General features: G+C 34.6%; 1 protein-coding gene across 8 annotated transcripts in view; it reads right to left on the minus strand.

Moving 5' to 3' along the window:
- Window positions 1–25853, minus strand: part of LOC145327192 (protein bicaudal C homolog 1-A-like) — a 69232-nt gene that overhangs the window by 11212 nt on the left and 32167 nt on the right. For 4 of the 8 annotated variants that reach the window (XM_080170764.1, XM_080170770.1, XM_080170762.1 and 1 more), the window contains 14 exons: window positions 25589–25670; window positions 25155–25271; window positions 24198–24323; window positions 23147–23314; window positions 19725–19806; window positions 16303–16397; window positions 15696–15770; window positions 14435–14507; window positions 13113–13253; window positions 9947–10053; window positions 7522–7582; window positions 6932–7033; window positions 5488–5685; window positions 4908–5060 (listed from right to left, as the gene is read on the minus strand). In XM_080170764.1, coding sequence (XP_080026890.1) covers window positions 4908–5060; window positions 5488–5685; window positions 6932–7033; window positions 7522–7582; window positions 9947–10053; window positions 13113–13253; window positions 14435–14507; window positions 15696–15770; window positions 16303–16397; window positions 19725–19806; window positions 23147–23314; window positions 24198–24323; window positions 25155–25271; window positions 25589–25670 — 1580 coding nt within the window. Of the gene's footprint in view, window positions 1–4907; window positions 5061–5487; window positions 5686–6931; window positions 7034–7521; window positions 7583–9946; window positions 10054–13112; window positions 13254–14434; window positions 14508–15695; window positions 15771–16302; window positions 16398–19724; window positions 19807–23146; window positions 23315–23583; window positions 23651–23738; window positions 23806–24048; window positions 24116–24197; window positions 24324–25154; window positions 25272–25588; window positions 25671–25853 lie in introns of all 8 variants that reach the window. The other 4 variants (XM_080170766.1, XM_080170765.1, XM_080170767.1 and 1 more) reach the window with 4 other exon arrangements.

The raw sequence follows: 25853 nt of genomic DNA on the forward strand, positions 1-25853 counted from the left end.
TGGTGCTGCAACTGCTGTTGCTTCTGAAATTAATATAGGATCAGCTGTTGCAGAGTTTGTTGGTGCTGCAACTGCTGCTGCTACTGAAATAAATATAGGATCAGCTGTTGCAGAGTTTGTTGGTGCTGCAACTGCTGTTGCTGATGCTTCTAAAAATAATATAGAATCAGATGTTGCATAGTTTGTTGGTGCTGCAAATGCTGTGCTGATGCTTCTGAAAATAATCATGGATCGGTGCTTTTCCTTAAGGTCGCCATAGAGCAATAACATCCCTCTTAATTATTTTTGTAATACTTATAGAAAATGGTGGGCGGGTACTTAATCTTCCTAAGCGGAGAGACCTAGCGGGGCAAACTAGTTCCCAATAATATAGCTTAACCTAACCTGACTCAAAGTAACAAACAAGATAAAAATTATCCTGCGCCCCTCCCCCAATATTTGCAATAGGTGAGGGTTTTTTTTGCTTATTTGTTACAATTAGGGTTGGCAATCCGTCTAATTTTTGGACCGGATTCAGATTCTTACAAGAATCCGTCTAAAAATATAACGGATTTTCCGCAGATTCCGGATTCATATGTTTTTTACGGATTCCGGATTTTAGCAATATTTTAAAAGGCTTTTAAATAAAATGAAGGGATACAATTATACCGGGTACTGGGAAGAATCTAAAGCTGCGTTTTTTCATATTTTCTGATATCTCCACTTGGTGGTGTAGGTGGGAAGAGATGGGGTGGTGATCTTTGCCTTCAAAGAGGGGGGTTGAAAGAAAAAAGACGCTAATGTTAGCCTAACAATTAAGAATCCGAATTAGCAATAAAAAAAAACTTATTTTGGATTCCAAAATAAGTTAAAATTGGGCGGAAATAATTCTAAACAGGCGTAGAACACTAAATTTTGGCATGGAAGTTGCTTTGATAGGTTACACGGTGGAGTTTTGAAGAAACGGCCGCCGCAACCTATTTTTGCTTTTTCTCGCAAAAATCTTAAATGATTTGAGACATTTTTCATTTGTCTAATTCGGTCTTTTTAATGATTAATAATAACTAATGTTTATGTCTTTCTTACATTTCAATGAATGGATATCAGGGGTGTATATTAAGAGATATAAGTTTTCCGGAATTTTAATGTAGGGAGTAGATTTGAAATCTGCATCAAATTTTAAGGATTTTTTATAAAATTCGTTTTTTGTATAATTCTTTATCTAAAAGCGGAAATACATTTTAAGTTCATTAATTTTGACCAATAGGATAGTTGGATTTTAAACTACCTGCGCTCTAATTGGTTGAATGATGTACGACATCCAATCAGAGCCCAGATTTTTTAAATCCACCAATCACGGATGCCAAAATTAATTAACTTAATTTGTATTTCCGCTTTTAGATAAAGAATTATACAAAAAATGAATTTTATAAAAAATCCTTAAAATTTGATGCAGATTTCAAATCTACTCCCTACATTAAAATTCCGGAAAACTTATATCTCTTAGTGTATATTCTACATGGGATCCCCTGCTCAGGGGGGGGGGGGGAAATAAAAAATAAGTGGTTGGAGGGGAAAAAAATGTAAAAATTAAGAAAACTGAAAACATTTTTTCCATTTACCCCCTTGGTGAAAAAAGTGTGGTAGGAGGGATAAAATAAATAAAATATGGAGTTCTTTAAATATTTTTCCATTTCCCCCCTACTTGGTGAGAAAAAACTAGGGGGGGAAGAAAAATAGAAAATTTTGTAGCAGGGGAAAAAAATAAATCTTGTGCAGAATATACACCCCTGATGGATATATTATTACATGGATGTAATCAGGGCGACCACTCCAAAACCAAAAAAATATAGTATATTTATAGTATATTTTTTTCCCCCCATATAGTATATATAGTATATTTTTTTTTACTCATATAGTATGATATAGTATCGGACTTTGAATTATTTAGTAAATCATCTATAATACAAAGTAGCTTGATGTCTGTCCATCCGTCTGAAGCTTAAGATCTTGGTAACTACTGAACTGATTGGATTCTACTCTTCAGGGTATATACCTATCGGTACTGTGGTGGTTTTAAGCTATTTTCTTGGGGGGTGGGACACCCCAAACCCCCCCAAAAATTAACATTTACCCCCCAAAAAAATTCTTTTTGTATTTTTTTCTAATTTTAATGTTTTTTAAGTTTTTATATAATTTTATATATGTTTAAAATTTTTTATATTTTGTTATACTTTTATATATCTTTAAATTTTTTTCTTTTTAAATTTCTTTTCTTCAATTAAACTTTGTTTTTTCAAATTCAAAAAGATTGTGAAACCTTCCTTCTCCTGTAGGGGCCAAGCCCCGAAAGGCTAATGGGAAAGAAATTTTTAAAAACATTAAAAAAGAGAAAAAATTTGAAGGGTTTAGAAAATATAAATTAATATAAATAAATATAAACAGTTATAACAAGTTATAAAGAGTTATAAAATGTTATAAAGAGTTATAAAGTTATAAATACAGAAAATATCTATAAAATTGTAAAAAAAAAAATTTTTAATTCTCCCCTGAACCTTTAGGGAAAAGGCCCCTAGAGGCTAGGGGCGAAGCCGCTAGTAGTATATATCTGGTAAGCCGAGCGTTCTCGGCCCACGGGGTAACGAGTTCGGATTCAACGAGCCCTAGCCTTTAAGTATTCTACCAAACAAACAAGCAGGATTCAATCATACAGAAATTATATATTTAAACTGAATAATATTTACAAGTTATGTTTACTATATATATACAACAAAATATGACAATGGTTAGGTTTGAAGGGGGTGTGGGGCGCTAGGGCTTAGCGCCCGACGGCAGACAGGCTGTGGGGGCAGCGGTGGTAAAAGGGGAGGCAACGCCTCCCGATTATATAAGCGCGTGAGGGACTCGTGATAGTTGCATGTTTGAGTCCCCTCCCCACATTTAGGCAGGCTAGTTTGACCGCTGGGTGCGGGGTCAACAGCGGTCATGAGATGGATGGTGATATAATAGGATTAGTGCGGGGGGTTTGTTATCATAAGTCACAGCGAAGCAACTCTGTAAACGGCCTGTCCGTCTGGGTGTCGTATTACCACATATACTTCATCAATAATACCCCAAAGCAATGTTGTAATCAAAGCAATCTCACATATAATTAAGTTAAATCTATGAAAAACAACTGATATTTAAATCATAATTACAAACATTAATATATTTTAAGGGATTTTCTAGGGTGAATGGACAGAAAAGGGGACACTGCTGCTCCCCTTAGTTTTCCTGGGCTGATGGACTCGAACTGGTTCTGGTCTCGGGCTGTCAGCCTCGCCCATAAGAGGTATTTTACAGGTAAGGGATTTTCTCCATCTCTTTCTTACTGTGACAGTGGCGTGCCAAGCACTTTGTCTTGAGGGGGGAGGGGGCAGTTTGAACATATTGCCCCCCCCCGCCCCTTCGAGGCACTTAGCTTTAGGGGGAGGGGGGCATTTTGATCATATATACCAATTTTAAATAAGGGCGTTTTAAGGGGGGTGGGATTACTTGATCCCTTTCCATTCCCCCATCTCTTCATCATATTTATATGATCAGGGGCGTCCAAACTTTTTCATTTGGGGAGGGGGGGGGGGTAATTTGGTTTTGGAGGGGATAAAATGGCGCGCGAAGCGCGCCGCAAATTTTTTTACCCACCTTATTGGTCATAATTGGCAATTTCGTAATATGGTAAGATTAATGGAAGCTTCATCATATCACAGTAGCTTTTGATAGGTTAGGTTAGGTAAGATAAAGGTTAATGATTGCCCTGCAGGGGCTAGAAATAGTAGAAAACCTACTATGAAAATAAGACAAAACACTCCTTAAGAGGTGTTGTCACAAAATCCGTTTTTTGTTATAAAAATATAATATTATAAAGTATATATAGTAAATTTTGGTCAAATAAAGGTAATAATATATAGTATATATAGTAAATTTTTGTCATATAGTATGATATAGTATCTAAATTCATCCTATATAGTATAAATAGTATATATAGTATGCAGTGGTCGCCCTGGATGTTACACCATATTTTCATGTATCCTTAAGTGATTTTCACAGCGGGCTAAAATAACGATAACCCCTATCCACATTCCACACCCCTACTAATGGATAAACAAGCCGTCCCATGAATGAGTTCCATTTTTGCAACCTAAATTGTCAAGAATTTTTTCATTGTCATAATATCCACGTATATTCTATAGGGGGGGGGGGGGGGAGTTTGTACAGTTATAGAAAATGAAAATTCAGTATCAAATTTTGGCCTGGCCGTTTGGGCTTGTCTTTATAGTTAACAACCTAATTCTTATTGTAAACTCTCATGTATGATTGAATCTACCTGTAAAACTTTGAAAATTTAATTTTAGGACTTTCCATCTAGGGGCTAGTGGGGCAAAAGACCCCCCAGCTTTTAAATGGAAGCTTTTATTGCATAAATGAGTTGATTAGCCATCCCATATTTCATTTTTGCACGTTACTTCTAGGGGCTTGTAAGCTCAAAACTTATAAATTTTGTATTTGGGGGAGTTGTTTTACCCCAAAAGTCCCTAGAAGTAAAGTGCAAAAATGAAATAAAGGGTGGCTAATCAACTCATCTATGTAATAAAAGGTTCCATTTAAAAAATCAGCTCGATATCTTTAAAAATAAGCTCATAACATAAAATTTTAGTGTTGGGGGGGGGGGGGTCTTTTGCCCCACTAGCCCCTAGAGGGAAAGTCCCAAAATTCAATTTTAAAAATTTTACAGGTAGATCCAATCATATATGAGAGCTTACAAAAAGAATTAGGTTGATGACTATAAAAACAGGCCCAAACGGCCAGGGCAAAATTTGATACTGAATTTTCATTTCCTATAACTGTACAAACTCCCCCCCCCCCCCCTTAGTTCTATATTTTTATCCTACCTGAATCTGTTGTTGCTGAATCTGAGCAAGTTGTTGTTGGTGCAGTTGATGTTGTTGCAGCTGTTTAATATGATGTTGGTGTTGCTGGTGCAGAGCCAACTTCTTCTCAGCCTCCTGCTGTTGATGCTTCAGAGCATTCAACAACATAAACTCCTTAATTTATAAAATGTAAGGATCTAAAGGGATAAGACAATGGCCGATGAATCGATATAAATCTTTAATGAGGATACAAAAAATACCCCTTCTGTAGATTACAATTTGTAGCTAAAACGCTTGGACAATCAACTCAATGAACCAGCCAATCAAAATTCAATTGAAATACCCAAACTTACTAAGTTTAGTCCGTAGCCTTTAATACAGCAATAAATTTATTATTAAACCTATTATTTTCATATCCACGGAAAACAGTCTATATTAAATGGCTATATCAATACTATATTTAATATCTCTAAAATTTATGGTCCGAATGGGTTGAATTTTTCAGGGACGCTTTTTAAATGTCTAGGGAGGGTTTTGGGCTATTATCTATCTCCTGCCAACTCCTACAGGCTGAAGGCGAAGCAACTAGTATATTACTCACATGCAGCTGATATTGAGTCGGCGACAATCTTGCATACTCCTGAGACGCGGGGATGGGCAGGGAATGTGGGGCGGCGGCTGCGCCCGCAGCACCCGCGGTTGGGAAGTTCCAAGGGGAGCCGGGAGGCATTGTGGGGGTGAGTGGTGTATACACTGCTGGAGAGGGAATAAAGTTCGGGGACAGAGGTGAACCAAAAGCCTAAAAATAGGATTTGTAATAGTTATTTCTCGCATCGTATTATAAACGACTTTCCGCGGATATAGAATGTACAATTATAAGATTAAAAGTAGTTTTTTTAGCCCCGAGGTGCCGAAAGCAAAGGCTAAAAAAACTGGTTTTAATCTTATGATTGTACATTTCTATATTCGTAGATAGCTGGATATAATACGATGCTAGACATAGTTTTTTCGTATGGATGAGAACCGGTTCCTATCCACCGGATTCGAATGAATACGAGAAAATATCTTCTTTTTTGGTCAGGACAAGACGATGAGGGCAATGGAGATCTGGAAATTTATCAAAGATTTTACATAAAATATTCGGTACAGAAAGACATCCTGTTACCTTATTATAAGGATAAGAAGCACTTAGTGAAAGGCAAAAGTTCAAAATATTATCTATTTCTAGGGGTGATTTCTCTTGGGAGGAATGAAGTACCCTCTCCAAAAATATTTATAATGTTATAAAACCTGTAAGAACTGTAAAGGAAAAAAATGTCTGTTTAGCTGTTACCGATATCATTTCCCACGCTCAAACACAGACGTTATGTTGCTTTTACATCAGGATTTATAATTGAAACACTTGTATACGACCTGTAAATGAGGGTTACTAGCCCCAGTAGGGCAGAGGAATGGTCCTCTGTTTGCTGGTAGGGAAGCAAGATAAAATCACCTGTAAGTGAGGGTTACCAGCCCCAGTAGGGCAGAGGAATGGTCCTCTGTTTGCTGGTAGGGAAGCAAGATGAAATCACCTGTAAGTGGGGGTTACCAGCCCCAGTAGGGCAGAGGAATGGTCCTCTGTTTGCTGGTAGGGAAGCAGGATGAAATCACCTGTAAGTGGGGGTTACCAGCCCCAGTAGGGCAGAGGAATGGTCCTCTGTTTGCTGGTAGGGAAACAAGATGAAATCACCTGTAAGTGGGGGTTACCAGCCCCAGTAGGGCAGAGGAATGGTCCTATGTTTGCTGGGAGGGAAGAAAGATGAAATCACCTGTAAGTGGGGGTTACCAGCCCCAGTAGGGCAGAGGAATGGTCCTCTGTTTGCTGGTAGGGAAGCAAGATGAAATCACCTGTAAATGAGTGTTACCAGTCCCAGTAGGGCAGAGTAAAGGTCCTCTGTTTTCTGGTAGAGAAGCAAGATGAAATCACCTGTAAGTGGGGGTTACCAGCACCAGTAGGGCAGAGGAATGGTCCTATGTTTGCTGGGAGGGAAGAAAGATGAAATCACCTGTAAGTGGGGGTTACCAGCCCCAGTAGGGCAGAGGAATGGTCCTCTGTTTGCTGGTAGGGAAGCAAGATGAAATGTAGAGCTGCTTCCTGCCATCGGAACCTACAAATAAAAAACAAAGATGAAAACATCCATAAAAGCGAAGCTCTGAAACGGTACGAAAAAAGGACATTTACACTTGTATAGTGTCAGAACTGAATAATCAGAGTATAAATGAATAAGAGTCAAAGCAAATTTGTGAGTAAATTTGTCGAAAAACTTACATTATTAGAACTTTCTACTCTAGCTAATATTGACATAAAAGCAAGAGGAACAATTTTTTACTTCATTTGTCATGACGCGGTGTTGGGCCAAGATGTAAAAATCTATTTATGATAACTTCAGTAGTAGTCAGGGGTAGCTATTCAATAATCAATTCTACAAAAAAATCACGAAACCTTTTAAAGTAAGGTGGAAGTATATATTTTTTTAATGTAATTGAAGAGGGGTGGGTAAGAAGTGGAGGAAAAGGGGTACTCTGGGGAAATTTTCCTTTAGAATTGTTTGTCAGAATCTCATTCCCTTTTCCCTGAGTAGTAGAAAATATCTACCTTATATGTTTCTGGGACCTCAGCCTTCACAATGTCGCCTTCCAAATCAAGCAGTTTATGCCTGAATGATAAATAAACATATTAGATTTCATAATAATCGAGGATCTATAGGGATAAGACATTGGACAATAAAATGATAAACAAAATTATCCCATTGCCAAAAAGAGGTAGCAATGTATTTCTGATGCCGGGCATACCTATCAACGGCCTTTCTTAGGTTAAAAAGGCTATAGTAAGCTTATTATGAATATTGCTATTTATGAATCTTTAAGCACCAAATAAAAATACACCTGAATTTACCTGTATTTTGAATGACACCAGTGACAGTGAGTTAAACACCCCCCCCCCCCCCCCCACTAGGAATAAGAATAATGTAAACAGTGAAACGTTCTTAATATATAGACGTAGATTTAAAAAAAAACCATCTAGTATTTAAAATTTTGGAAATCGTTTTAGAACAGTTGTTATATAGTAAATACGTTTAAATGAATTATCTAATGTAACTTGATATATTAGGCAATACATCATAACAGAATCATTAAAAGTTTTGCAATGAAGAAAATAACTCCATATCATTTTAAAAAGAAACAAGGATGACAACATCCAAAATTAAAAGAGAAGCTCTGAAATTAAAGGGTAGAATAAACCAAAATGAAAATTTGGTGTATAATTAACAAAATATTAAGGGTGGGGAGAGGAGCATTAATGCAACCATATCGTAATCAATGCGCAAATGAAATTTGGAATGAGTAATCCTTGGTAGGTCTATTTTCCCTAAATTGAAAAAAATAAATTAAAAAGTAAACGCTAATAATTGACGTAGGCTCAGCCGTTTGTATGTTTTTGGGTTTTATTTAGGTCAAAATTATTAATAATACCAACAAACTTTTTAAAAAATTTCTAGTACCAGCTGCTTAACAGCTAGAACCGACTAAAAGTGGCTGGTAAAAGCTAAAAAAATTCCAAGAGTATCATTTTAATACCAAATAATGTACAACTATTATTCAAAAAGATGATTTTTACGTAATCACTGATGGATTTGCCTAATTAATAGCCCAAAACCGACTTAGAGGAGCTGCCAGCCGTTACTTTAAAAAAAAATTCTTTAAAATGGCTGAGAAAAGTTAAAAATAAGCATGTTAAGAATAAATTAAGAAAATTAATTCCAAAATATGTTTTTAAGTTATGAGAGAAAAATACAAAAATGAATTTATTTTTACTTGGATCTTACACCATATTTTCATGTTCTCTAATAAAGTGAAACTTGTAGGGGGTAAAATAACAATCTCCCCCATTCCCCTCTTCTCCACTTCCCCTCCCCAATTACTATATATTCAAACTGACCATAAATGAAAGTGGAAATAGCAACCTAAATTAAAGACAATTTTTTCCCTGTCATAATATCCACGTATAATCTACATCCAAACATACAAACACCTAGAGTAGAGTTACTACTATTAGAACTAGATGTTTTCATACAGAGTTCTATTGATATTCCTGGCATGAAAAGCTTTTTTGGTTCAATAATTTGTTTTTCAAACCTTAAAACATCTTTTCACTACGATACAAATTCTTATGTATGATAAATATAAAACCATAAAAAATCTTTTCATGGGATTAAAAAGCATTTCTAGAAAAATCTTGAAAAGATTTGGCTCTGAAGCCATTTATGTATAAAAATATTTATTCTCGAAATATTAATTTAGGTTAAGTAATCTTCTATATATTTTCAATCGTTTTTTAGAAGCGAAATATCTTTTCTATAGTTAAGGTATGTATGTCCGTATGTGATAGGGGATGAAGTTATGAGTAAACAATGATTATAGGCTTTGTCTTTGGAGTGAGAGGATAGGTTATTTGGCAAAAAAGTTTGCTTTTGGGATGTAGTATCCCTACAATTAAAATAATTGGATTTGGCCTCCAGGTTCTGGAGCTCTTTACATTAATAGAGGCATGTTTAAATATAAATTATCCTACAAATTACAAACTTTTCTTGATAATTCCTGTAACAGGTTTAAGAAGAATAACAATTTTACCATTGATAAGTCCATACGTCCACTTAAATCGTGCTACTTTTTCACTTTTTTGTAGAATGTATCCTATTCATCTGATTTTTGGAACAATGATTCTTCAACAATTTTAATTTTTGTCTTAAGAGTTAGAGGTCAACTTATTAAACAAAATATGCATCTTTTTCTTCAAATATGTGAAAAAAACATTCAAACTCATAAACAAAATTGTAAAAAAAAATTAATTATCCAGACACCACCTGGAGGCCTGCAGCCTCTAAACCTGGAGCAAAATCCAAATTTTTTTAAATAAAAGGAAACTGCATCCCAAAGGAATTTTTCTTTGTCAAAAAACCTCAATCCTCCCTGTCTACGCAGAAGTGCCAAACTCCCCCCCCCCCCCCACCTTGTCTCACCTTGCAACATACATGCCTCCCACATTTCTCTCCTGAGACTTGATGATACAAGATTTGTTGGACTGTCTGGCTTTGGGCTTTATGGTTATGGTCACCTCGTTCTCAGCCTACAAGAACAAGAACGATTATCCTTATAATAAAATAAGAGGATGTGTGTTTGTATGTCTATACCGAAGAATCTTGGTAACCGTTGAACGGATCGGGTTCTCCTTAACAGGGTAGCCTAGTATAGGTCCCGGGAGGGTTTATAACTATTTTGTTGGAAGGTACCACAAACCTCCCAAGAAAAATCGAAAAGATAAAAAAAATAGCCGCCCTGCGGACATTTTGTAATTAGTAGTATGTTTTCATATTTTTGGTAAATAGCGGATTTTAAATTGATTTTAAAGATACTATTTTACCTGTCCTTAGAGGCCTCTAGAGGCGTAGCCGCTATTTTGAATAAAAGCGAAACATAACAAGACACAGGGACTTTTTTTGGGTTAGATTTAGGATACGTGGATATTTTATTGACAGTGAGACATTTATCGTCAATTTAGCTTGCTGATTTGAACCTCATTTATTGATCAGTACGTTCGTTCAGTCCATCCAGAAGGAGGGGAATGGGGCTGATGGGGAAAAGGTATTGTTATTTTAGCCTGATGCAAGCACCATTTTATCATATTACATTTCTAGAGTATGTGTTTCATAGGTAGCCAAGTGACTTAAAAACATGACCAAACTACTTGATGACGTAGTGGTGTACATAACTATATTATCTATAGGAATGCCTCGCTTCTAAATCATTACTATAAAAGCAACGCATATAATATCATTAGTAGATTAAATTCTTATGAAATACTCTACAATTTAACAGGAATCTAAAGGGATAAGATAATGGTCAATAAATTGATGTACATTCCCAATACTGATACACAAAATTACCCAATCTACGAATTAGTAGAAACTTTTGGACACTCAACTTAATAAACCAACAAGTCAAAATTTAAGTCCCTAAAGTTATCAATTTAACGAATAAGAAAACGTTATTATAAAACTTTGGGGACTAGTGTAATTAACTGCCCAATATCCCCTCCCTCCCTGACAATATAAAATCATATAAAACTTACAAATTACCAAAGCAAATCTTATACAAATTCATAATGATATGTTTACAAACCAATCAGAAGCTAATTAAAATTCTAAAAATCACTAATCAAAAGTAAAATTAAAAATAAAATCATTATAATTGTACACCTAAGGCAAATGTTACTAATAGCAACACATCTACGATAGATAAATACAGAATGAACCATCTGAAATTCAAGATTATGTGACATTTATTTCATTTCAAAATTTTGACTTTGATGGATATTATCATTCTTACTGCTTTTGAATGATAAAAGTTTAAAACGATATGACAATTCCATGATATGAGCTATTCGTTAAGGATACAAACTTTGGGTACCAGCATAATTTACAGTCCTAGACCCCCTCTCTTCCTGGTATTATGCCTAGTCGTTGCAGGACGCTCCAAGGTTTAAATTTAATGAGACATATCCAATGAATTCCTGAGCTGTTTGTTATAGAATTAGGGATTATTTATCAACCACATCGTATTATAGGCAGCTTTCCGTGGATATCAAAATAAAAAATGAGATTACAATCAGTTTTGTTAACCCCGAGGGGCCTTATATCCAGGCTAACTAAACTAGTATAAGTTTTATGATTTTTATTATAGTATTCGTGGAAAATTGTCGGTAATACAATGTTATGCATGATTTTTTAAAATCGGTTCTAATCCATCAGAAATTAATCGGTTTCGAATCCTTATATATACTTGTCAAATTCAATTAAAACGTTTTGAAGATTCACGTTTTAATTCTGAAAAAAATCTTCCAAAACACACAACCAATAAAATTACAATATAGGATTACTATATTTTAAAAGCATGAAAATTTAGATATTTAATTTGAGTTTTCGTGGAAGTTTAATTTTGGTTAGACATACAATTTTAAAACTGTCATTATAAACTTATAGATAGATAGATAGATGTATTTCAACATAAGCATACAAAATGATAATAATATTTCTTACACATATTTACATAATTTTATACATAGTTTGGTACTTTCATAACCTGGGTTGGCCGTTGCAAAAGCTGGAAGTACCGATTTAAGACAAACATATTCAAATGATTTTTTAATGTTTCTAGCTACATAGAAATTTTAATCAGATAATTATATTGGATATATACATATAACATATAAATAGGTTTAAATAGTATAAATAAATAGTAAGGTATTAATGATGCTATTTACACTATGATACAATGGGGTTAGAGAAATTAAAATTTTTAGAGTAAATTAAGGCAAATTTTAATTATTTTTACAGACAAAACATTTTTGCTTATTACAATTAAAACTCTTATATTTATCTAAAGCTTTCTTATTAATGAGATTTTTAGTGGAATTTTTAGTTTCAGCACACCTTATAGCAGTGTCTAGGTTGTTCCATATTTTAACAAAGCAAGCATTAGGAAAAGTTTCTAGAGCTTTATGTTTAGGTAAAGGTACTTTTAATTTCATTACTCTGTTGGATAACATTGGTTCAAAAATATTATTGAATGAGTCTGGCATTTGTCCTGCAAGGAAACTTTTTACAAAGCTACCTATATTAATAGTCTTAATATCTTCAAGTTTAAGTAAATCAAGTTTTTCAAGTAATGGATCTACATGAGCATTGTACTTTGTACTTACAGGTGATAAAAGATCCAAACATTTGATATAAAATTCACGTGGATATTATAACAGTGGGAAAAATTAGGTTGCTAACATAGATATCATATATTGGTCAGTAGCAGGGGAATGGGAAAAGGGGGTGGACGGGGGGATCTTTTTTCAGCCAGCTACAAGATTCACTTTAAGTACATTATAATTTGGTGCAAGATCAAAGTAATAATAAAACCATTATCCATAAAGAAACGTGACATCCTGTTACTTAGACTTATCCTTTGTAATATAGACTCATCAATGTCAATGCTGTCAGGAACATCAAACAAAGAATCTTCACTAGAAAGGAGAACCATATCAGCTGATTAGAGATCAAACAGACACACAACCTAATACTTAAAAACAAGCATACCTGAAGTTATTGAATCATTGACTCATCAATGTCAATGCTATACCTGAAGTTTTTGAATCATTGACTCATCAATGTCAATGCTGTCTGGAACATCAAACATCATGACAATGGGTAGGGACCCGAGCAACAGCTGTCTGGCCAGGTACACGTTGTGGATGGCCCCGGAGATGGTCACGCTCCCCTTCCTGTACGTACACTCACAATAATTTCATGTACCTGCAGGGATTTATACGAGGGGAGGGGGAGCTGAAAGCTGTCTATAATACGATGCGATAAATATTTATTAATCAATTGAAAAATAAGTTTTCATAAACCTATAAAAGAGTCAAAATTTACTGATATATTTTCCTCCTAAACACTTAACTTGTTCATTTTTAAATTTCGTTAAATGATTATTACTTATCCTTCATCAAGTATTATGAAAGTTTATCCATTAACTTTTATGCAATCTGAATAATTTTAATGAATTACTTAATGAAGCAAAGCTGTTTTACATTGTTTATATACTAGCGGCTTCGTCCCTAGCCTCTAGGGGCTTTGCCCCAAGAGGTATAATTACATCTTCTATTACTTACCCAGCAGAACGGATAGCAAAAATTCGCGAAGCTCGTAAAAAAAAAATAGCGATTACATAACGAATTTGCAAAATTCGTAAAAAAAAAGGGGAGGGGAGGATTTTTTTTGTTTTTAGGGGGGTTGGGGGTGTCCCACCCCCCCCAAGAAAATAGCCTAAAACCACCGCAGGACCAATAGATATATACCCTGAAGAGTAGAATCCAATCGGTTCAGTGGTTACCGAGATCTTAAGTTTCAGACGGACGGACGGACAGACAGACAGACAGACAGACATCAAGCTACTATGTATTATAGATATATTGGTCTGCAAGTATATTGCTTCAAACTAAGGGACTATATTTTCAGTGCTTAACAAGATATTTTAAATAAAAGCTTCCAAACACTGATTGCACGACCTTTGTCAGAAAGTTCAAAATGTGTGTGACAATGTGAAGCTTTTCTATAATTATGGTCGGTCAGTCCGTCCGTCCGTAACGGTTAGCTCTTTTAGTGAATTTAGGCATGTTAGAGTTGTCCTATCGATTTCAAGCTTAGCATGGTGATTCCTGTAAGGGTTAGGTACAATTTAGAAAGTGTAGCAACTCTATAATCGTTACCAGAATGTCCGTACGTCCATTTTAAACATGTTGATTTTTAACTTTTTTAACAACAATTTTTTATATGATAAAATCATTCGATTGATCTGATTTTTTGGATACTGATTCCTAGGACAACAAAGTACAATGTTATAAGCAAAGCATCTCTATAACCAGATAACAGATATCATTATCTAAAATTATTATTTAAGTCCCTGATCGGAGGAATGTTTGGATCGCCAGCATCGGGGAAAATAATCACAGTATTGGTTCGTTGCATGATGACCCTAGAGTACAAAATAATTAGGGTTGGCAAACCGGATCCGGGATCCGGAATCTACCCAATTTTTAAATCCAAATCCGGAATCCGTTTTTTAATATCGGATTCCGGATTCTTAATTAGTAGGTTAAAATTAGCGTCTTGCGTTTTTTCTTTCAACTGCCTCTTTTTAAAGGCAAAGATTATCATCATTACATATAAAATCTTTTAAAATCTGGTTTGATTATCGAAAGTGAATTATAGAGAACACCAAGAACATTAATTTTTAGGACATATGTAGCACTTATTATTTTTAATTTTAAAAATATCCTTTTAAAATACTGCTAGAATCCGGAATCCGCCATTTTTTTAGACGGATTCTGAATCCGAATCCGACGCAAAAATTTGACGGATTGCCACCACTAAAAATGATATTACTTACATTATGAAAAATGTTTACTTTCAAACCAATAATGTTGTCGTATTTTTTCTGAACTGGGACTAATGGTTCAACAAACGGCTAGTCGACCCCACCCACTAAAAGTAAAAAAAATTGCGGGGTGGGGAATTTTTTTCCTTGGGGGCGATTTCACAAGTCATTATAAACTTTAGCTGGATCTATGAGAAGCTACATTGTAAAGAAGAACCATATCGGCTCAGTTGTAAAAAATCCTTCGGTTTACACTGACATACAGATAAATTCTACTTTGTATTATAGATTAAGGAATTGATCATCTAAACCGTATTTCTGTTACTATAGTAATAGGTTTACCTGAGGTTAATACTTCCTTTACCAACAACAATGACATGATGTCCAGGTGATATCTCCATTATTATTATGTTTACCTGAGGTTAATACTTCCTTTACCAACAACAATGTCATGATGTCCTGGTGATATCTCCATTATTATTATGATTACCTGAGGTTAATACTTCCTTTACCAACAACAATGGCATGATGTCCAGGTGATATCTCCATTATTATTATGTTTACCTGAGGTTAATACTTCCTTTACCAACAACAATGGCATGATGTCCTGGTGATATCTCCATTATTATTATGATTACCTGAGATTAATACTTCCTTTACCAACAACAATGGCATGATGTCCAGGTGATATCTCAATTATTATTATGTTTACCTGAGGTTAATACTTCCTTTACCAACAACAATGCCATGATGTCCAGGTGTTATCTCCATTATTATTATGCTTACCTGAGGTTAATACTTCCTTTACCAACAACAATGGCATGATGTCCTGGTGATATCTCCATAGTCATATTCACTGTACTAAACATTATAAAAAAAATGAAAAATTCCATACAAGTGAAGCTTTACAACAGACTAACATAAATAGTTAATGTTGCCTTTTAAAAATATGTCTATTTGTTATAGGAATTATAAAACAAGGTTCAAATTAATAGGCGCTCAAAGCATTTAAATTTCATTTTTTTTCTGAGGAATCTAAACGATAGTCGTAAGACCTTTTATAGATCAACATCATATGTGAAATGGAAGAAATATTTTCTCCCATAAAAAACTTGGGAGCTATTGTTTTGCAAACTTTTTTGATGAAACTAAGTTCTATTAATTTAATGGATATAGAATAAACGTGGATATTATATCAGGGGAAAATTGTCGTCAATTTAGGTTGCTAACATGGTATTCAGTCATTGGTCAGTTAGTTCATCTAGTACGAGGAGAGGAAATTGGGTAAATGGAAGGTATTGTTATTTTAGCATGCTGCAAGTTTTACTTTATCAGAGTACATGATAATCTGATGTAAGATCCAAGTAATAATAAATCCATTATTAATTCTTACTTATTATTATACCTGACAGTAATGTTATTTGGCCACAGATGATCCATCAACAGGAGGGTGGCTTCCTTTACTCTACTAGCCTCTAATTCACATCCCTATAACAAATATTATCCATTAATAGGTGGGTGGCTTCCTTTACTCTACTAGCCTCTAATTCACATCCCTATAACAAATATGATCCATTAATAGTAGGGTGGCTTCCTTCACTCTACTAGCCTCTGATTCACATCCCTATAACAAATACAGTGGTGTATATTCTGCATGGGATCTCCGGCTCAGGGGGGGGGGGGGGGAAATAAAAAATAAGTGGTTGGAGGGGAAAAAAATGTAAAAATTAAGAAAACTGAAAACATTTTTTCCATTTCGCCCCCTCCTTGGTTAAAAAAACTAAAAAAATGTGTGGTAGGAGGAATAAAATAAATAAAATATAGAGTTCTTTAAATATTTTTCTATTTTCCCCCCTACTTTTTAAGAAAAATCTAGGGGGGGGAAAAAATAAAAAAAATTGTAGCAGGGGAAAAAAATAAATCTTGTGTAGAATATACACCCCTGAACAAATATGATATAAAATTTGGAGGGTGCCTTTCTTTACTCTACTAGCCTCTTATTCACATCCCTATAACAAATATTCCATCAATAGTAGGGTGGCTTCCTTCACTCTACTAGCCTCTAATTCACATCCCTATAACAAATATTCCATCAATAGTAGGGTGGCTTCCTTCACTCTACTAGCCTCTTATTCACATCCCTATAATAAATATTCCATCAATAGTAGGGTGGCTTCCTTTTCTCTACTAGCCTCTAATTCACATCCCTATAACAGATATGATCCATCAACAGGAGGGTGGCTTTCTTTACTCTAATAGCCTCTAATTCACATCCCTATAACAAATATGATCCATCAACAGGAGGGTGGCTTCCTTTACTCTACTAGCCTCTAATTCACATCCCTATAACAAATATGATCCATCAATAGTAGGGTGGCTTCCTTTACTCTACTAGCCTCTAATTCACATCCCTATAACAAATATGATCCATCAATAAGAGGGTGGCTTCCTTTACTCTACTAACCTCTAATTCACATCCCTATAACAAATATGATCCATCAACAGGAGGGTGGCTTTCTTCACTCTACTAGCCTCTAATTCATATACCTATAACAAATATGATTCATCAATAGGAGGGTGGCTTCCTTCACTCTACTAGCCTCTAATTCACATCACTATAACAAATATGAACTATCAATAGGAGGGTGGCTTCCTTTACTCTACTAGCCTCTAATCCACATCCCTATGAAACTATGTGAAGCCTCCCTAAAGAGAATAAGTCAATTAGCTAAGTATGTAGCAGGGATCTAAAGGGATAAGACAATAGCTAATAAATTGATGTACATCCTCAAGAAAGATACACAACATTAACTTTTCTGTAGCTTGCAATCAGTGATTGAAACGTTTAAACACTCAACTTAAAGAACCAACCAATCTTAATTCAATTATAAAAGCCCTATGTTATTAAAACAACGAATGATAAAACGTTATCATAAAACTAAGGGATTAATTTAATAAACAGCTCATCATCCCCTTCCTACCTGGAAAACGCAAATTTCAGACAAAAACCATACCTTATTAAATTAAAAGATTTTACGTCAATTTATAATACAATTAAATTGCAAATTAAAAATTAACTCAAAATTGTGAACATATTGTTTTGAAAATAAGAGGGGGGGGGGGGGGGGGTTTAATGCAACCATCTCGTAATCAATGTATAAATGGCACTTAGAATTCGAATTTCGATCTAAAATTCTGCATGAGTAATCCGTGGTAGGTCTATTTTCCCTAAATCGAACAAAAAAGTTGAAAAAAAGGAATAAACTTTTTGAAACATATTTTTGCTTTAATCATGTGAAATGATACAAAAACAACATTTTTAGATTTCTAGTACCAGCAACTACCGGCTAGAACCGTTTGAAAACATTTTGGAGCAGAAAATAGTATTATGTGGAGATATGTTTCGTGATGATTTGCATTGAAAATAGCCCAAAAAATGGCTAAACTGCTGAGCCGCCAGCTGTTAGCCGTTATTTTTCCAACTTTTTGTTCGATTTAGGGAAAAAAGACCTACCAAGGATTACTCATGCAAAATTTCAGATCGAAATTCGAATTCTAAGTGCCATTTATACATTGATTACGAGATGGTTGCATTAAACCCCCCCCCCCCCCCCCTTTATTAATTGCACTAAATGCACAACTAGGGAAAAGTCGCGTTTTCGTAATCGTTGGATTAACAACTTGGGGACTTCTATTGAATTTTGATGGGTTGGTTTATTAAGTTGAGTATCCAATATTTCAAACACTATAGAAATACACAGAAGGGGCATTTTTGAGTGTTATCATTGGAGATGTACATTAATCTATAGGTCATAGTCTTTTCCCTTTAGATTCCTGACAATTTATGTTATTACTGGATTTTTCTTCTTTTACTAAACAAAATTATCATCAAAAAAAATTAATTACAAAGGAATCTGAAAAAAAACATTAAAAAAAACATAATTTTGAATTTAATCAAAAACAGTTCAATTAAAAACAAAAAAAAGTATTTAAAAAATTACTCCGCTTAACTTATTTTGATAACTTTTAGTTAAAAAATAAAAAAATGAAAACACACTGGTTAAGGTGGTGGGGGGGGGTTAATACAACCATCTCGTAATCAATGATTAAATGGCACTTGAATCCGAATTTCGTTACGAAACTTGGCATGAGTAATCCTTGATAGGTCTATTTTCCCTAAATTAAACAAAAAGTTGGAAAAGTAACGGCTGGCGGCTCAGCCGTTTAGCCATTTTTTTGCTAAAATCCGTCACGTAACCTATCGCCACATAATACTCTTTGCCGCTCCAAAACGTTTTTAAACAGTTCTAGCCGGTAGTTGCTTGTATTAGAAATTTAAAATATAGTTTTTGGTATCATTTTACATTATTTAAAGCAAAAATATGTTTCAAAAGTTGATTCCTACATAATTTAAGATAGATTTGCCCTAAAAATAGCCAAAAACGGCTAAACGGCTGAGCTAGTAGCTGTTACTTTTTCAACTATTTTTAATTTAGGGTATATAGACATACCAAAGATTACTCATGCCAAGTTTCGTAAAGAAATTCGGATTCTAAGTGCCATTTAACCATTGATTAAGAGATGGTTGCATTACCCCGCCCCCCCTTAATAGTTCTTTGTAACCATATAAATAACGAGAAAGATTAAACAATTCCTTTAAAACATAATGCCCTATTTTACAAAAAGGCATATAAACAAGGATGCGAAAATTCACAGAAGCGAAGCTCTGAAACAGAAGGAAGAACAAAATAAACGAAAAAAATTCCGTTACGGACATAACCTAATTGAAAACAGTGTGTCCTATAAAAAAAATACCTTAATAACAACAGTAACTGTATGAAAATTCTTTTGTTTCTGTCTGAAGGAAACCTGCACGTTGTACTGATCCTGGATAGCTCTAAATATAGATATATTATTGCTTGGATGTTGCACCAATATCGATATACTATTACTTTGATGTTGAACCAATATACATAAAAAAGGTCCAGATATGAATCATTAAAAGATTTTTTGAACCGTATAGGCTGAAAAGTGTGGATTTTTATCAAAACTAATGAATCTTTTGAAATTTTTGAAAAAAATTAATTTTTACTATGTGCGCCTATAGCTTAAAGTTATTAAAAAAACTTAATTTTTCATAAAAAACCTAAGAAGACAGTAATAAAAAAAAGAAATTTGCTTACCACTAAATTTTAATACAATATTTAGGTTCATATTACCTTCCTTAGAAAAAATCATCATGATATATAGCTTTTTACTATGTGCGCAAATCTCTAAAAGTTTAAGGTCTGTTTTTCAGCTCAGCAATCAATCAATCACTTTTTTTGCCAGTTTCTGGCGCACATGCTTCTAATAGAGGTAGAGCCTAGTTTTTTTTAGTGTGTTGTCTACTAACCTAAAGAATAAGATTTAGATATAGTGTATTTTGATTTTCATTCATAGGGGGGGAGAGGGGAGGGGTATCCCTACCCACTCTGTTATAATTCTATAGAAAACTGTAAGCTACATGTAGATAGGGCTTGTGACGTGTCTAGGGGTAGGTTTTCATGGGTGCTGAGCTCAAAAATACAACTAAAAACAGTGAGGGTCCATCCATATGGCAGCTGGGTAACAGCCGCAGCTAAGCTGTTAGCCATTTTTTGATATTATTTGAGGATTTTCTTACATTGAATATTGCTGTGGAATTAAACTTCTTCAATTACCATTAAACTTTATTTCCTTGCTTATATTACTAATAACACTATTTTGATTTATATATTTAGTTGTTGTAACAGCTATAAACAACCCTAAACAGCTATCAACAGTCAGAAGTATATGTTGCAGATATGGCTTGTGACGTGTCTAGTAATATGTTTTTATGGGTGCTTAGCTCAAAAATACTAACAAAAATAAATGGGGCTAATCCATATAGAAGCTGGGTAACGACTGCAGCTCAGCTGGCTGTTGCTATTATTCAAGCTATAAACAGTCCAAAACGGCTGTGATCAGCTATCAACAGCCAAAAGTATATGTTGCAGATATGGCTTGAGCTTTAAAATACTACATAAAACTATTGGGCCCATCCATATGGCAGCTGGGTAACTGCCGCAGCTCAGCTGTAAGCTTTTCTTGGAGGATATTCAAACATTTTTAAAATTAAAATTAATCTTCATTCCATTTGACATGTTGCTAATAAACTTTTTTTAAACATCTAAATATAGCTGTGTAATAGCTGAAAACAGCCAAAAATGGCTGAGAACAACCAATGGTATGTTTGCAGATAGGGCTTATGACATGTCTAGAAGTAGGTTTTTTCCTGTATGGAGAGCTAAAAAATACTAACAAATATAATGGGGGGCCATAAATAAGGCAGCTGTCAAATGGAATTAAGTTAAGAAACGGCTGAGCTACGGCATTTAACCAGCTGCCATATGGATAGGCTCCCACTATTTTAGGTACGTGGTATATTTGAGCACTGCCACCATGAAAACCTGCTTCTAGACATGTAACAATTCATATCTTTAATTTATTCTTTCAGTTCTTGCTTTTCTCAGCTGGTTTTCAGTAGTTCAACAACTAAGCCTAGAAATTGAAGAAATGTTAATTGAAGAAGTTTAATTCTAAGTCATAAAAAATGGCTAACCAATTAGCTGCAGCCGTTACCCAGCTGCCATATTGATGGGTCCTCACTTTTTTTGAAAGTATTTTTGAGCTTAGCACCGAGGAAAACCTACCCCTAGACACGTCACAATCCATATCTGCAACATATACATTTGGCTGTTGATAGCTCAGACGTTTTTAGATATTTTCAGCTATTTAACAACCTAATCTAGAAAATGAAAAAATGTTAATAGCATGTCAAGTGGAATACAGTTTAAATGTTAATTACGTTTGATTCTACTGAAATATTTGAATATCCTTAAATAGTGCTAAAAAAGCTGAAAGCTGATCTGCAGTCGTTACACAGCTGTCAAATTGGATGGGCTTCCACTATTCTTATTAGAATTTTTTATCTCAGTACCCATAAAAACCTATCCCTAGATACGTCACAAGCCATATCTGCACTTATACTTCAGGCTGTTGATAGCTGTTGTCATCCGTTTTGGGCTATTTATAGCTGTTACAACAACTAAATCTATAAATCAAAATAGTGTTATTAGTAATATAAGCAAGAAAATAAAGTTTAATGGTAATTGAAGAAGTTTAATTCCACAGAAATATTCAATGTAAGGATATCCTCAAATAATATCAAAAATGGCTAACAGCTCAGCTGCGGATGTTACCCAGCTGCCATATGAATTGGCTCTCACTGTTTTTGGTAGTATTTTTAAGCTCAGCACCCAAGAAAACCTACCCCTAGACATGTCACAAGAGCCCTATCTGAATATCCTCAAATAATATCAAAAAATGGCTAACAGCTCAGCTGCGGCTGTTACCCAGCTGCCATATGGATGGACCCTCACTGTTTTTAGTTGTACTTTTGGGCTCAGCACCCATGAAAACCTACCCCTAGACACGTCACAAGCCCTATCTACATGTAGCTTACAGTTTTCTATAGAATCAATTATAACAGAGTGGGTAGGGATACCCATCCCCCCCCCCCCTACCCTATGAATGAAAATCAAAATACACTATATCTAAATCTTATTCTTTAGGTTAGTAGACAACACACTAAAAAAATCTAGGCTCTACCTCTATTAGAAGCATGTGCGCCAGAAACTGGCAAAAAAAAGTGATTGATTGATTGCTGAGCTGAAAAACAGACCTTAAACTTTTAGAGATTTGCGCACATAGTAAAAAGCTATATATCATGATAATTTTTTCTAAGGAAGTCAATATGAACCTAAATATTGTATTAAAATTTAGTGGTAAGTAAATTTCTTTTTTTATTACTGTCTTCTTAGGTTTTTTATGAAAAATTAAGTTTTTTTAATAACTTTAAGCTATAGGCGCACATAGAAAAAATTATTTTTTTTCAAAAATTTCAAAAGATTCATTAGTTTTGATAAAAATCCACACTTTTTAGCCTATATGGTTCATAAAATCTTTTAATGATTCATATCTGGACATTTTTAATATACATATTACTAATTGGATGTTGCACCAGATTTTCATGTACTCTGGTAAAGTGATGCTTGCAGATGGATAAAATAGCTGGATATCCCCCTTTTCCTAATTCCCTCTTCTCCTACTGGATGAACGAACTGACCATATAAGCAAAGCGGTCTTTAATACGATGCAATAAACAACTATTCTACCTTAGATAAGAATTGCTCTGATCCGGGATCGTATGAAAACTTGGAACAATGGCCAAATCAAACTGGAATATGAGAGGAGTAAGTTCTCTAACTCTGGCCCTGGCCCTCTCCACTCCAGCCATCTCACCAGCGATGGACACCTGGTTCGACTTCTCGTTGGGGTTGCTCCTGATAAACAAAACGTTAACTTTGTATTTATTACAGATCTTAAGGGAAAAGACAATGGGCGATAAATTGATAATAAATCCCTAAAGATTCAAAAATAAGTTAATAACACCTTCTGTAGAATAAAAGTTTGGGATACTACTAATTTGGAACCAATTAAAATTTAAAAAGTTTTTAAGCTAACTAATAAAAAATATCAATGTAGAGGAAACCATTGTTTAAGAGGTCCATGAGGCCATACAAAAGGCATAAAAACGCTGAATATAGTTTACCTATTGCTGTCAGGAAAGTGTATATGACAGTTTGTATTAGTCATGACTCTGCGGATAGTGTTGCCACCTTTACCAATAATATGGAAGTGATCACTGATCAGTGTAGAAGAGACCATTATTTAAGAGGTCCATAAGGCCATACAAAAGAGGTTTACCTATTACTGTCAGGAAAGTGTATATGACAGTTAGTATCAGTCATAACTCTACGGATAGTGTTGCCACCTTTACCAATAATATGGAAGTGATCACTGATCAGTGTAGAAGAGACCATTATTTAAGAGGTCCATAAGGCCATACAAAAGAGGTTTACCTATTACTGTCAGGAAAGTGTATATGACAGTTAGTATCAGTCATAACTCTACGGATAGTGTTGCCACCTTTACCAATAATATGGAAGTGATCACTGATCAGTGTAGAAAAGACCATTATTTAAGAGGTCCATAAGGCCATACAAAAGAGGTTTACCTATTGCTGTCAGGAAAGTGTATATAACAGTTAGTATCAGTCATAACTCTGCGGATAGTGTTGCCACCTTTACCAATAATATGGGAGTGAATCAGTTTAGAGGAGACCATTGTTTAAGAGGTCTATGAGGCCATAAAAAATAGGTTTACCTATTGCTGTCAGGAAAGTGTATATGACAGTTGGTATCAGTCATAACTCTACGGATAGTGTTGCCACCTTTACCAATAATGTGGGAGTGGTCGGTGTAGCTTACATCCATCTTGATGGTCACACGACTAAAACAAAATTAGTTTTTATAAAAACTTCAGTATTTCAAAATTGATATGTATGTAAGATGGCCCAACACATACAGATATGCATATGCAAATAAAATCTACGTAATTTAACAAGGATGACAACATCCATTAAAGCGAAGTGATTAATAATCAGAATAAAAATATATATTAGTCGAAGCAAAATTGTACACAAATCTGATGAAATACTGCTTGATACAGGATAATGTTTATGGACATACTTACATTTTTAGGACTTGATTATAGAGTTGCTTCCCTTATAACATTAAACTTTGTTGTCCCAGGAATCAATATACCAAAAATCAGATCAATCGGATGATTAAATCTCATAAAAATTTGTTGTTGAAAAAGAAAAAAGTCAACATGTTTAAAATGGACGTACGGACATTTTGGTGCTGATTATAGAGTTGCTACGCTTTTAAAATCGTACCTACCTGCTAAAGGAATCACCATGCAAAGTTTAAAATCTATAGGACAATTCTAAAGTGCTTAAATTAACGAAAAAAGCTATCCGTTACGGACGGACGTTATCGAAAAGCTTCGCTTATAAAAAGCTGGGGGTTACTAACTTGGGAATAAAGTTTGTATCTATTGAATATTGATGTCTAGATGAAGTTTAAAGTAACAGGTTTTGATTAAAAGTAAAGCTTTCCTTGTGACTACACTTTCTATATCGTTCCTAGTTGTTACAGGAAGCATCTTCCAAAGTTTGAAATCAATAGGACAATTCTAACATACCTAAATCAACAAACAAAAAAAGGCTAACTGAGACGGACAAACGTACAGAACCTAATTATAGAAGAGCATCAGTACCTGTTGACTCTCGTATCCAGAACTTCAGTGATCCTCGCCTTGGCAATTTTGACCCCCTCCTCCTGACCTCCAACTCTGATGTGAGGATCTTTCTTACTCTTGGCTCCGATTTTCAACCTAATTCATAAATCCTTATACAAAAGTAACAGGATCTGTGTGTGTCTGTCTGTACAGAAAGATCTCGCTAACCGCTGAACCGATAAGGTTCTCACTTACAATATATACCTTCTCATAGGTCCTGGGAAGATTTATGACTATTTGGGGGGGAGGGTACCACCACCTTATCTCCACTAGAGAAATCACCCCTAGTAAAAAGTATCCCTAAAACATTTTAAACTATTCTTCAAACTAACATGAGGAATTGTAGTTTCCCTATTCACCCGAGAAAAAAAATCACCCTTAATTTTTTTCTAGGCAATACTTAAAACTAATACCTGGATGGCCAGATAATGGTTGTATCAGTCTCTCTGCTAATCTTATCAAAGAAAGCAGCTGCAGCCTCGCCCAGTTGAGAATCTGAAATTGGAAGATTATTTTCTAGTAGGACTACGAATCAGATTAATATCCGCTGGATTAGAATATATTCTGAACCGAACTGAAAAAACATGTATGGGAATCGTATTAAAGATATATTTCGAAAAATATTAGGTAAAATAAAAATCATAAATTAGTTTTTCACTTTAAAATCCGTGGAAAGCT

This window comes from Acartia tonsa, chromosome 8 (assembly GCF_053477335.1).
Source record: "Acartia tonsa isolate MP-2025a chromosome 8, ASM5347733v1, whole genome shotgun sequence".
NCBI lineage: Eukaryota > Metazoa > Arthropoda > Copepoda > Calanoida > Acartiidae > Acartia > Acartia tonsa.